At 44.5% G+C, this 12,979-nt stretch overlaps 1 protein-coding gene across 1 annotated transcript in view; it reads right to left on the bottom strand.

Moving 5' to 3' along the window:
* Nucleotides 1-6,393, bottom strand: part of LOC118804043 (integrin alpha-X-like) — a 31,882-nt gene extending 25,489 nt beyond the window's left edge. The window contains exons 1-3 of the mRNA XM_036564649.1: nucleotides 6,247-6,393; nucleotides 1,245-1,312; nucleotides 287-401 (exon numbers count right to left, since the gene is read on the bottom strand). Of these exons, the coding sequence (XP_036420542.1) occupies nucleotides 287-401; nucleotides 1,245-1,286 (157 nt within the window). The 5' untranslated portion in view covers nucleotides 1,287-1,312; nucleotides 6,247-6,393. The remainder of the gene's footprint in view (nucleotides 1-286; nucleotides 402-1,244; nucleotides 1,313-6,246) is intronic.
* Nucleotides 6,394-12,979: the final 6,586 nt, after the last annotated feature.

Below are 12,979 nucleotides of genomic sequence, written 5' to 3' on the forward strand. Positions count from 1 at the left end.
TTTATAGTTCATCACCAGCACTACTTTGAGCAGCACCTAAAAAGACTTGAAGATACACTGGATTTGGCCAAGGCTGTTTTAGTTATTCAGAGTAAGGAAGCTGGGCTAAAGACCCTGTAACAAAACAGCCTGTTTTATTCTGAGAGATAAAGAGCGTTTTGAAAGTGATCATGTTGAATGAATTATAGCTCTTTTTAGTACATAAACCCAAACAGAAATATCAGGTAAGATATTTAGAAAAATGTACAGAATATGTGCTATAATACATTGAAAGAACTGTTGGTACCTTGGAAAGCGACCGTGTCGTTAGCGATGGGGTCCAGTTGACTGTTGAAGTGGTAGCAGATGCCGTTCAGGTACGAGTTTCCATCACAGTCATGAGTGAGACTGGGACTGCAGCTCTAAATCACAACCACAGGGTCCAAACAGGTTACAGGTTACATTAAAGGTCCAAATGAACAGCAGAAACTGTATACAGTTAATATAACTGTAACTATAACTATCAGAGTGTCTCCCCAGATCAGTAGTGCAGGTTTCACACATATATAGATTGTGGTTTTACTGTCCCAGCAAATTTTCATGTATTTATGCAGTTCATGGACGGTTATAATTGCATATCCAACACCTGTATTAGGAGGTGGTGCTCGTGTAGGGTGTAGGGGTTAAACAGAATTGCTCTGATCACTATAATGAGTTTTGCAGTGTGCAGTGTATTCCGTATCCCATTTTGGAAGCTTTGAGTGTGATTGGGTGCTGAGAGGAAGTAGAATAATAGTGAAGTATCTGTATGGGAGATTTGGGTAGCTCTAATTGACTGGCTACATTTCTGAACCTCCAGGGAGATTCACCCTAGCAAATAAGCATTTCCATATTTGTAGGACCCACCCTGTACCTCCCATGCTACTAGTTCAGGGTTAAATGTTAAACACCTTTAGGCCCTTGTTGTTCAGTTAAGTACCTGGTGGGGGCGCTACAGCTATATTTAGTATTTCCACAGAACTGGTAGAGATTAGAGTCAGTAAGGTTTTCCTGAAGTGTGAAGTATTTTCAGTTTCCCTTCAGTTTTCCAGACAAAGACGGTAAAAACAGGATGTCCATCAGCAAACAGGAAGCAGAATTCAGTTCCAGAGTGAAACTGCAGTGAATCCAGATGGGAGCTGAAGAACCCAAAGATGAATCTGTTCCTACATTATAAGAACGTTCTAAGATTTAGAAAGTTCTAAATCATTTAGTTCCACACTTACAGTCAGGCCGGGTGAAGGAGTGGACCTCACTGCCATGGACATCCCAAAGAACCGGGCATCATCAGAGTCTGTGGATCAATAAAGCTGATCAGACTGATTTAATTGTTATGTAAGTAAGATTTTAGGTGATTTCCCAAAGGCTACAGCTAAATAAGCTAACACTGATTTCCAGTAGATGGACAGACTGTTACCATGTCATGGCAAAATCTCTCTTTGGGTTCACAGTTTTTTAATTCAAATATTACCCAAATATTTTGCAGTTTTTAAGAAAGGCAAATTTAATACAATTTGATACATTGTGTTTCAATATTTCTTTCGCATGATGAGCATCACTGGCCCCAGAATATAAAGTTAAAGTTTGTTTCAGCCCTTACTGTTCATGTAAATATTTCATGAATATGCTTGAGACGTACTTTCATTTTGCCCGGAAGGGTAGCATTATTCCAGCAATGAATTGGGAACACAGCCTTAGTGATTGCTTTGAGTTTGTTAATGTAAATGGTGAACCATCAGCTCTCACAAGAGTAAAGTATGGTGTTCCACAGGGCTCTGTCTTAGGACCCATGTTATTAACCTTATATATGCTACCACTAGGTACCATCATTAGAAAACATGGCATCAGTTTCCACTGCTATGCCAATGATACACAATTATATATTTCAGCTAAACCAGATGACAAAATTGAACTTAATAAGATAGAAGACTGTGTAAAAGACATTAAAGACTGGATGTCAAGTGACTTCCTCTTACTAAACTCGGACAAAACCGAAGTCCTTCTTCTTGGTCCAAAAGCTGTTAGGGATAATCTGCCTACGTTTACTCTTAATCTCGATAGTTTCTCAATTGCACCAGGCACATCTGTAAAAAGCCTTGGTGTCACGATTGATCCCAGTCTGGCCTTCGATGAGCATATTACCAATATTACCAGAATAGCTTTCCTCCACCTGCGTAACATCGCTAAATTAAGAAATGCACTGTCGCTACAGGACGCAGAAACGTTAGTCCACGCCTTCATCACGTCCAGGTTAGATTACTGTAACGCTCTGCTTTCTGGTTGTTCCAGCCAAAACCTTAACAAGCTTCAGTTAGTCCAGAACGCTGCAGCCAGAGTTCTCACCAAAACCAGGAAATTCGACCACATTAGCCCAATTTTGTGTACCTTACATTGGTTGCCAGTTAAATTCCGCATTGAGTACAAAATTCTTCTACTGACGTATGAAGCTCTGAATGGCCTTGATCCTCAGTACCTCAGTGACCTTATTTCCTATTATCAACCGACACGCCCACTTAGATCACAAGGTGCTGCTCATTATTAGTACCCAGAATAAATAAAGTTACGTCGGGGGGAGGAGCCTTTTCATACCACGCCCCCCAGCTTTGGAATAGCCTACCAGTCTGTGTTTGGGACTCAGACACAGCCTCCATCTTTAAGTCTAGGCTAAAAACTTACCTGTTTAGTTGAGCCTTTGGTTAATTAGTTCTCCTGTTAGAATAAGGCGCAGATCTGGGACAGAGAGTCCTGTGGTAATCTGGGAATGTTGGTTCTGAACTAACTATCTGCCCCCCTTATCCCCCCCCTCTGACCCTCAGTGGCTCTCCCAGGGACACTGGTGTTGTCACATTTATTGGTAAATGCTCTTTCCGTCTTATAGCAGTTAATCAGTGATGTCTTCCAGGACATGCTGACACACTTTATAAGCACCTGTATTGACACCATTCATAGTACACAGTACAGAACAGTGTCTTACAGCAGATTTACTTGTGGATTTCGCTCTGTGGCAGCTTCCATCACCTAACTCCTCACAGGGGAACCTAAACTGGTCAATCTTTAACGTTGTTAAACAGCATTTCCTCTCTGCTTCTCTACTAAACCATCACAGTTGACAGTTTATTATTGATTAGCTTTGGGGGGAAGAGATATACCAAAGATATGGATCCATCCATCTCTTTAAACTATATCCATGACTTTTATTCTCCAGCACTGAAGTGTGAAATTGTGAACTTGTGGTGAAACTGAGTGGGAAGAGTACAAACATGTGCTGTAGTGTGTTTCAGCTCAAGGAAATGACCCTCCTTTCCTGTACTTCACAAAAAAGTGATATCTGAGTCAAAGCAATATCTGGTAAACTGGGTTTATATGCGAATCTCTGGACATCCAAACATTTTATACACAACATGAAACTATTTCCTACAGGAAGAGGGTGGAGGACCATCCGATTAGCTGGGTTTATATCATGTGCAATGAGATACTGCATACACAAATCCTAACAGACAAGTCCTGGTGTCTCACTTTAGCTCAAAATTAAGATGAACATGTTCTCTGTTTGTGTATCAGTGCCTTGCTGGTACAGTAGAGCTCTGTTTGTGTATCAGTACCTTGCTGGTACAGTAGAGCTCTGTTTGTGTATCAGTACCTTGCTGGTACAGTAGAGCTCTGTTTGTGTATCAGTACCTTGCTGGTACAGTAGAGCTCTGATTGTGTTTGTGTATCAGTACCTTGCTGGTACAGTAGAGCTCTGATTGTGTTTGTGTATCAGTACCTTGCTGGTACAGTAGAGCTCTGTTTGTGTATCAGTGCCTTGCTGGTACAGTAGAGCTCTGTTTGTGTATCAGTACCTTGCTGGTACAGTAGAGCTCTGTTTGTGTATCAGTACCTTGCTGGTACAGTAGAGCTCTGTGTTTGTGTATCAGTGCCTTGCTGGTACAGTAGAGCTCTGTTTGTGTTTGTGTATCAGTGCCTTGCTGGTACAGTAGAGCTCTGTTTGTGTATCAGTGCCTTGCTGGTACAGTAGAGCTCTGTTTGTGTATCAGTACCTTGCTGGTACAGTAGAGCTCTGTTTGTGTTTGTGTATCAGTGCCTTGCTGGTACAGTAGAGCTCTGTCTGTGTTTGTGTATCAGTGCCTTGCTGGTACAGTAGAGCTCTGTTTGTGTATCAGTACCTTGCTGGTACAGTAGAGCTCTGTTTGTGTATCAGTGCCTTGCTGGTACAGTAGAGCTCTGTTTGTGTTTGTGTATCAGTACCTTGCTGGTACAGTAGAGCTCTGTTTGTGTTTGTGTATCAGTGCCTTGCTGGTACAGTAGAGCTCTGTTTGTGTATCAGTGCCTTGCTGGTACAGTAGAGCTCTGTTTGTGTATCAGTACCTTGCTGGTACAGTAGAGCTCTGTTTGTGTATCAGTGCCTTGCTGGTACAGTAGAGCTCTGTCTGTGTTTGTGTATCAGTGCCTTGCTGGTACAGTAGAGCTCTGTTTGTGTATCAGTGCCTTGCTGGTACAGTAGAGCTCTGTTTGTGTTTGTGTATCAGTGCCTTGCTGGTACAGTAGAGCTCTGATTGTGTATCAGTGCCTTGCTGGTACAGTAGAGCTCTGTCTGTGTTTGTGTATCAGTGCCTTGCTGGTACAGTAGAGCTCTGATTGTGTATCAGTACCTTGCTGGTACAGTAGAGCTCTGTTTGTGTATCGGTACCTTGCTGGTACAGTAGAGCTCTGTCTGTGTTTGTGTATCAGTGCCTTGCTGGTACAGTAGAGCTCTGTTTGTGTATCAGTACCTTGCTGGTACAGTAGAGCTCTGTCTGTGTTTGTGTATCAGTGCCTTGCTGGTACAGTAGAGCTCTGTTTGTGTTTGTGTATCAGTGCCTTGCTGGTACAGTAGAGCTCTGTTTGTGTATCAGTACCTTGCTGGTACAGTAGAGCTCTGTTTGTGTATCAGTGCCTTGCTGGTACAGTAGAGCTCTGTTTGTGTTTGTGTATCAGTGCCTTGCTGGTACAGTAGAGCTCTGTTTGTGTATCAGTGCCTTGCTGGTACAGTAGAGCTCTGATTATGTATCAGTACCTTGCTGGTACAGTAGAGCTCTGTTTGTGTATCAGTACCTTGCTGGTACAGTAGAGCTCTGTTTGTGTTTGTGTATCAGTGCCTTGCTGGTACAGTAGAGCTCTGATTATGTATCAGTACCTTGCTGGTACAGTAGAGCTCTGTCTGTGTTTGTGTATCAGTACCTTGCTGGTACAGTAGAGCTCTGTTTGTGTTTGTGTATCAGTGCCTTGCTGGTACAGTAGAGCTCTGTTTGTGTTTGTGTATCAGTGCCTTGCTGGTACAGTAGAGCTCTGATTGTGTATCAGTACCTTGCTGGTACAGTAGAGCTCTGATTGTGTATCAGTACCTTGCTGGTACAGTAGAGCTCTGTTTGTGTTTGTGTATCAGTGCCTTGCTGGTACAGTAGAGCTCTGTTTGTGTATCAGTACCTTGCTGGTACAGTAGAGCTCTGTTTGTGTTTGTGTATCAGTGCCTTGCTGGTACAGTAGAGCTCTGTTTGTGTATCAGTACCTTGCTGGTACAGTAGAGCTCTGTTTGTGTTTGTGTATCAGTGCCTTGCTGGTACAGTAGAGCTCTGTTTGTGTATCAGTACCTTGCTGGTACAGTAGAGCTCTGTTTGTGTTTGTGTATCAGTGCCTTGCTGGTACAGTAGAGCTCTGTTTGTGTTTGTGTATCAGTACCTTGCTGGTACAGTAGAGCTCTGATTGTGTTTGTGTATCAGTACCTTGCTGGTACAGTAGAGCTCTGTTTGTGTTTGTGTATCAGTACCTTGCTGGTACAGTAGAGCTCTGTTTGTGTTTGTGTATCAGTGCCTTGCTGGTACAGTAGAGCTCTGTTTGTGTTTGTGTATCAGTACCTTGCTGGTACAGTAGAGCTCTGTTTGTGTTTGTGTATCAGTGCCTTGCTGGTACAGTAGAGCTCTGTTTGTGTTTGTGTATCAGTACCTTGCTGGTACAGTAGAGCTCTGTTTGTGTTTGTGTATCAGTGCCTTGCTGGTACAGTAGAGCTCTGTTTGTGTTTGTGTATCAGTGCCTTGCTGGTACAGTAGAGCTCCGATTGTGTATCAGTGCCTTGCTGGTACAGTAGAGCTCTGTTTGTGTTTGTGTATCAGTGCCTTGCTGGTACAGTAGAGCTCTGTTTGTGTATCAGTGCCTTGCTGGTACAGTAGAGCTCTGTTTGTGTATCAGTACCTTGCTGGTACAGTAGAGTGCAGGTTGCTGTATTGAGTGTGCAGCTGTAAATTGCTCCTGATGCCTTTTCATTAGTGCTTCGTCTCAGTGGAGCACTGACTATGATCCTGTAAAAACAACAACACACTGTTATCAGATCATCTTCCTGTCAATACACTGAAACACTGATATTTTTGCCTTTAAACAGAGACACCAACACATTTTTGTCTTGGGCCAAAATGTATTGTTTGCGTTGGGAAAGTGCCAGAAAGATATTTTCACACTGATGCCTTTATTGCTGTGCCTTTAGTACTCTAGTGGTTTCTTTTCATACAAGGCACAATTCACAATTATGCAATTTACAAAATTCAGAATTCAGTTCAGTGGTGTCTGTTTTCAGTACAACAAAACGTAACTCTGTCTTTTGTTCAGATCTTTCCATTTTTAACATTATAAAAGTTGAATACTTGAGACAAAGTTTTGCTTCATAGTGTTTGATCTAAAGCTGTAGTCAAAAGTTAACATGATAATCAAAATACAATGATGTAGTTTGACACAAAATGATAATTTGATACGCTACAGACAACATGATATCCTGTGATTTAATTTGATACAACAAGATAATCTGCAATACAGCTTAATACAAAATGACATGCTGTGATTCAATTAGAAACTATTTGATACCCCACAATAGTCTACAATTCTGTTCAATATAATACCATATTCAATTCAAAGTATTCAAAGGTTTTCAAAACAAAATACTATTTTGCTCTGCATGCAGTTTTACACAACTTCTTCTACATCGGCGCTAAAATACAATACAGTACTCTGAGATTCGGTTCAATACAATACGATACTCTGCAATTCGATTATATAAGATACGATACTTTAAGAGTCAGTTTGCTATAATACTATAAGCTGTGATGCAGTTCAGTACAATGTGATATGAAAACTTCCCTACAGTTGCTGCCAAAAGAGCTCAGTTCACCAGCTGTTCATGATCATAAAGTTTCTAATATAGAGAACGAGAATAAAGTTTATGGTGCTTAAGAAAAGTTTTATTTTAAGTTTATTTGTATTTGTATTCTGGCTAATTTGGCCTTGGACTCTTTGGTAAGTTGGGAATGTGGTGCACACAGAAGAAGCAAATCAGAAGACAGATGGAGAGGTGGAGAGATGGAGGGATGGAGAAATCTCTCCTTCTGCTGCTCTACACAACTACATGGGGTAAAAATATCTTTTCTCTAAAATCGCTCTTAAACCTGTCTGTGTAAATCTAAACTCTGCTGGACTTAGTTCACCTTCTTTAAGTGCCTCTTATTGGCTCATTATCTCTCTCTGGTGTTCCAGCTGTGTCGGTATCAAACGGGTTCAACATCGATGTAACAAACCCAGAGAGGTTCTCGGGGAGTGAAGAGGATTTTTTTGGTTATCGGGTTCTACAGTATCAGTCTGACACAAGCAAACAGTGAGTACACTACAACTTACCAAAGAGTCCAAGGCCAAATTAGCCAGAATACAAATACAAACAAACTTAAAATAAAACTTTTCTTAAGCACCATAAACTTTACTCTCGTTCTCTATATTAGAAACTTTATTATCATGAACAGCTGGTGAACTGAGCTCTTTTGGCAGCAACTGTAGGGAAATTTCTTTCTACAAACAAACCCAACCCACAATAACAGAGTGAGGGAAAGGGAGGCATTTCCCCCCATTCATCCAGCCTGGACTGGGAGGCAGGAGCACCTTCAGAGTTCAGAACATTTCAGTTTTACAGCAAGACAGATTTCTCTAAAGGAATACAGTATTTCTGCTGCAGAATCTATGCACTTAAACCAGCTGGTCTTCATTACACAGTAAAACTATCTGCACAAGAAATACAACTGTGCAGTTTTTACACCGTTTACGGTAAGAACAACAGCGCATTCAGAGCCAAGAGGCAGGAGTCCTTCATTTACAATAAAACAGCTCATAATGAAGACACTTTACAAAATGTTTATGATACAAGCAGCCTAAAAATAATGTGTGCAGTTTGGCAAACTACATAAAGTAATTTTACTGTAGTAGTTATAATAACAGGCAGCCAAATTGGTAAGATTTGCAATATAAATGAAAAGATGTTCTTACAAAATGGTCATTTCACACACACAGTCCAGAAAACCAGCAGCTATCCACTCAGGGTCAATAACACAACATGAACACCAACAACGAAGTCATTCTAATGCAGCACCTTAAAATAACTGATAAAGTCATTGCCTTGGTTAATGCAGCTGAACTCTGGATCAATACGCTGTAGTATATAAGACATTATAATATTTAATGTATTAGATTTTGTAATGTGGGCGTTTCTCAATATGATTTAAAATGGTAGTACAAACAACAAAACAGATCATAATTGTGTCTTGACCGTTGGTCACCGTGACTATTTTATAATGTCTTAAATTCCACTTATCGATTAATCAATGTGATGAATTTGGCTGCCTATTACTTAGAGTGATAAACTCTGGGCATGTTTAGGCCAAATAAGCCTTTAGTGTTGTCCTGAATGTAGTAACTTGATATTAAAGCTGTTTTATTGTGAATGAAGCCATGTGGCTCTGAGTTTACAGCTCTGACGGTGCGGCTCTGAGGGTGCGGCTCTGAGTTTACAGCTCTGAGGGTGCGGCTCTGAGTTTACAGCTCTGAGCGTGCGGCTCTGAGTTTACAGCTCTGAGGGTGTGGCTCTGAGTTTACAGCTCTGAGGGTGCGGCTCTGAGTTTACAGCTCTGAGGGTGCGGCTCTGAGTTTACAGCTCTGAGGGTGCGGCTCTGAGTTTACAGCTCTGAGGGTGCGGCTCTGAGTTTACAGCTCTGAGTTTACAGCTCTGAGTTTACAGCTCTGAGCGTGCAGCTCTGAGTTTACAGCTCTGAGGGTGTGGCTCTGAGTTTACAGCTCTGAGGGTGTGGCTCTGAGTTTACAGCTCTGAGTTTACAGCTCTGAGCGTGCGGCTCTGAGTTTACAGCTCTGAGGGTGCGGCTCTGAGTTTACAGCTCTGAGGGTGCGGCTCTGAGGGTGTGGCTCTGAGTTTACAGCTCTGAGGGTGCGGCTCTGAGTTTACAGCTCTGAGGGTGTGGCTCTGAGTTTACAGCTCTGAGGGTGTGGCTCTGAGTTTACAGCTCTGAGTTTACAGCTCTGAGCGTGCGGCTCTGAGTTTACAGCTCTGAGCGTGCGGCTCTGAGTTTACAGCTCTGAGTTTACAGCTCTGAGTTTACAGCTCTGAGTTTCAGCTCTGAGCGTGCGGCTCTGAGTTTACAGCTCTGAGTTTACAGCTCTGAGCGTGCGGCTCTGAGTTTATAGCTCTGAGCGTGCGGCTCTGAGTTTACAGCTCTGAGGGTGTGGCTCTGAGTTTACAGCTCTGAGTTTACAGCTCTGAGCGTGCGGCTCTGAGTTTACAGCTCTGAGCGTGCGGCTCTGAGTTCACAGCTCTGAGCGTGTGGCTCTGAGTTTACAGCTCTGAGTTTACAGCTCTGAGCGTGCGGCTCTGAGTTTACAGCTCTGAGGGTGCGGCTCTGAGTTTACAGCTCTGAGGGTGTGGCTCTGAGTTTACAGCTCTGAGGGTGTGGCTCTGAGGGTGTGGCTCTGAGTTTACAGCTCTGAGTTTACAGCTCTGAGCGTGCGGCTCTGAGTTTACAGCTCTGAGGGTGCGGCTCTGAGTTTACAGCTCTGAGGGTGTGGCTCTGAGTTTACAGCTCTGAGGGTGTGGCTCTGAGTTTACAGCTCTGAGGGTGTGGCTCTGAGTTTACAGCTCTGAGGGTGTGGCTCTGAGGGTGTGGCTCTGAGCGTGCGGCTCTGAGTTTACAGCTCTGAGTTTACAGCTCTGAGGGTGTGGCTCTGAGGGTGTGGCTCTGAGTTTACAGCTCTGAGTTTACAGCTCTGAGGGTGCGGCTCTGAGGGTGTGGCTCTGAGTTTACAGCTCTGAGTTTACAGCTCTGAGGGTGCGGCTCTGAGTTTACAGCTCTGAGGGTGCGGCTCTGAGTTTACAGCTCTGAGGGTGCGGCTCTGAGTTTACAGCTCTGAGGGTGTGGCTCTGAGGGTGTGGCTCTGAGTTTACAGCTCTGAGCGTGCGGCTCTGAGTTTACAGCTCTGAGGGTGCGGCTCTGAGTTTACAGCTCTGAGGGTGCGGCTCTGAGTTTACAGCTCTGAGGGTGTGGCTCTGAGTTTACAGCTCTGAGGGTGCGGCTCTGAGTTTACAGCTCTGAGGGTGTGGCTCTGAGTTTACAGCTCTGAGGGTGTGGCTCTGAGTTTACAGCTCTGAGTTTACAGCTCTGAGCGTGCGGCTCTGAGTTTACAGCTCTGAGCGTGCGGCTCTGAGTTTACAGCTCTGAGTTTACAGCTCTGAGTTTACAGCTCTGAGCGTGCGGCTCTGAGTTTACAGCTCTGAGCGTGCGGCTCTGAGTTTACAGCTCTGAGTTTACAGCTCTGAGCGTGCGGCTCTGAGTTTACAGCTCTGAGGGTGCGGCTCTGAGTTTACAGCTCTGAGGGTGCGGCTCTGAGTTTATAGCTCTGAGCGTGCGGCTCTGAGTTTACAGCTCTGAGGGTGTGGCTCTGAGTTTACAGCTCTGAGTTTACAGCTCTGAGCGTGCGGCTCTGAGTTTACAGCTCTGAGCGTGCGGCTCTGAGTTTACAGCTCTGAGCGTGTGGCTCTGAGTTTACAGCTCTGAGTTTACAGCTCTGAGCGTGCGGCTCTGAGTTTACAGCTCTGAGGGTGCGGCTCTGAGTTTACAGCTCTGAGGGTGTGGCTCTGAGTTTACAGCTCTGAGGGTGTGGCTCTGAGGGTGTGGCTCTGAGTTTACAGCTCTGAGTTTACAGCTCTGAGCGTGCGGCTCTGAGTTTACAGCTCTGAGGGTGCGGCTCTGAGTTTACAGCTCTGAGGGTGCGGCTCTGAGTTTACAGCTCTGAGGGTGTGGCTCTGAGTTTACAGCTCTGAGGGTGTGGCTCTGAGTTTACAGCTCTGAGGGTGTGGCTCTGAGTTTACAGCTCTGAGGGTGTGGCTCTGAGGGTGTGGCTCTGAGCGTGCGGCTCTGAGTTTACAGCTCTGAGTTTACAGCTCTGAGGGTGTGGCTCTGAGCGTGCGGCTCTGAGTTTACAGCTCTGAGTTTACAGCTCTGAGGGTGTGGCTCTGAGGGTGTGGCTCTGAGTTTACAGCTCTGAGTTTACAGCTCTGAGGGTGCGGCTCTGAGTTTACAGCTCTGAGGGTGCGGCTCTGAGTTTACAGCTCTGAGGGTGCGGCTCTGAGTTTACAGCTCTGAGGGTGTGGCTCTGAGGGTGTGGCTCTGAGTTTACAGCTCTGAGTTTACAGCTCTGAGGGTGCGGCTCTGAGTTTACAGCTCTGAGGGTACAGCTCTGAGGGTGCGGCTCTGAGTTTACAGCTCTGAGGGTGCGGCTTTAACGATGGGTGGAGGAAAGATGCCGGGGGCAGGTGTGAAGACGGAGAGCTTTCTTTTATTATTATTTACACACAACGCAAAACACTCAGCTTTTCAGCCCACAAAGTAAGACAAGACGCTCGCTGGGACTTTTCAGTCCTTTCTTTTCTTTCTTTCTGGTTCGGTTCAGTTCAGCTCAGCTCTCACACCTTCATAGGTCTCCTTCTCTCTCTGGGCTCTGCCACCTACTGAAGGAAGAGAAGGCTGTAAGTAGGCTGGCAGAAATAAGGCACAGGTGAACATAATCAGCTACTTAGCCCGCTGGTTCAGCCAGACCGGCTTCTCCGTCCTGCATTCAACACCCGGCCATGCCCCCTTCTCCACAGTATGGCTCTGAGAGTGTGGCTCTGAGAGTGTGGCTCTGAGAGTGTGGCTCTGAGAGTGCAGTACTGCGGCTCTGAGAGTGTGGTACTGCAGTTCTGACGGTGTGGCTGTGAGAGTGTAGTACTGCAGCTTTGAGAGGGCAGTAGAGCTCACTGCTTTTCTCTGCATTTTGAACAGAAAACATGTTTACCTGATTACTCGCTGAAAACATGATTGAAATTAGTTACTATGTTAATATATTTCTAAACTGCGGCTGTTCCACTGTGACAGAAATCAGATACAGTCTGAGAGAATGTCTTACCAAAGCTGCTCTTCTGAAGTTTTATCCAGCTGCAGCATCACTGCGGCTCCGCTTACTTTCACTTTCACTGCAGTGATAAGGACAGACTGAGTTTAGGGTGGAGTCAGAGCTCGCGGGCGAGCAGGAATCAGAGCAATGAAATTAGACTTTGACTAAATATAGTGTTAAAGAGTCACATAGACACTGTTTTTACATTTACATTTAATGCACTTAGCAGACGCTCTTGTCCAGAGCAACTTACAAAAGTGCTTTATTGTCGACTTAGAAAAAGTATATTTGCTAGTTACAAATAGATTAGAGTACAAACTACCCCTGTGCTCAGATACTGCTAGAAACAAAAGTCAGTGTTGATACCCAGAGAAAAAGAAACAGAATAAATGCAATACAAGACCTTTCAATAAGTGCAGTACCATACATACCACCACCTGGGCTCCAGGACAGAGAAAAGTCTTGATGCTCGTCTTCCACGCGTCTTGAAGGATGCCAAGTCGAGCTGAGCTGTACTTGAAATTTGAAGGGCTCGAGATGCAGTTTGAGTTTTGACCATTGCCATCAGGGAGGGAGGGGCTGGTCCATTTTTGGCTTTGTAGGAATCAGGGTTTTAAATCTGATGCGTGCAGCTACAGGAAGCCAGTGAAGGGAGCGCAGCAGTGGAGTGATGTGG

The sequence above is a fragment of the Colossoma macropomum genome, unplaced genomic scaffold (assembly GCF_904425465.1).
Source record: "Colossoma macropomum unplaced genomic scaffold, Colossoma_macropomum, whole genome shotgun sequence".
NCBI classification, from domain to species: domain Eukaryota; kingdom Metazoa; phylum Chordata; class Actinopteri; order Characiformes; family Serrasalmidae; genus Colossoma; species Colossoma macropomum.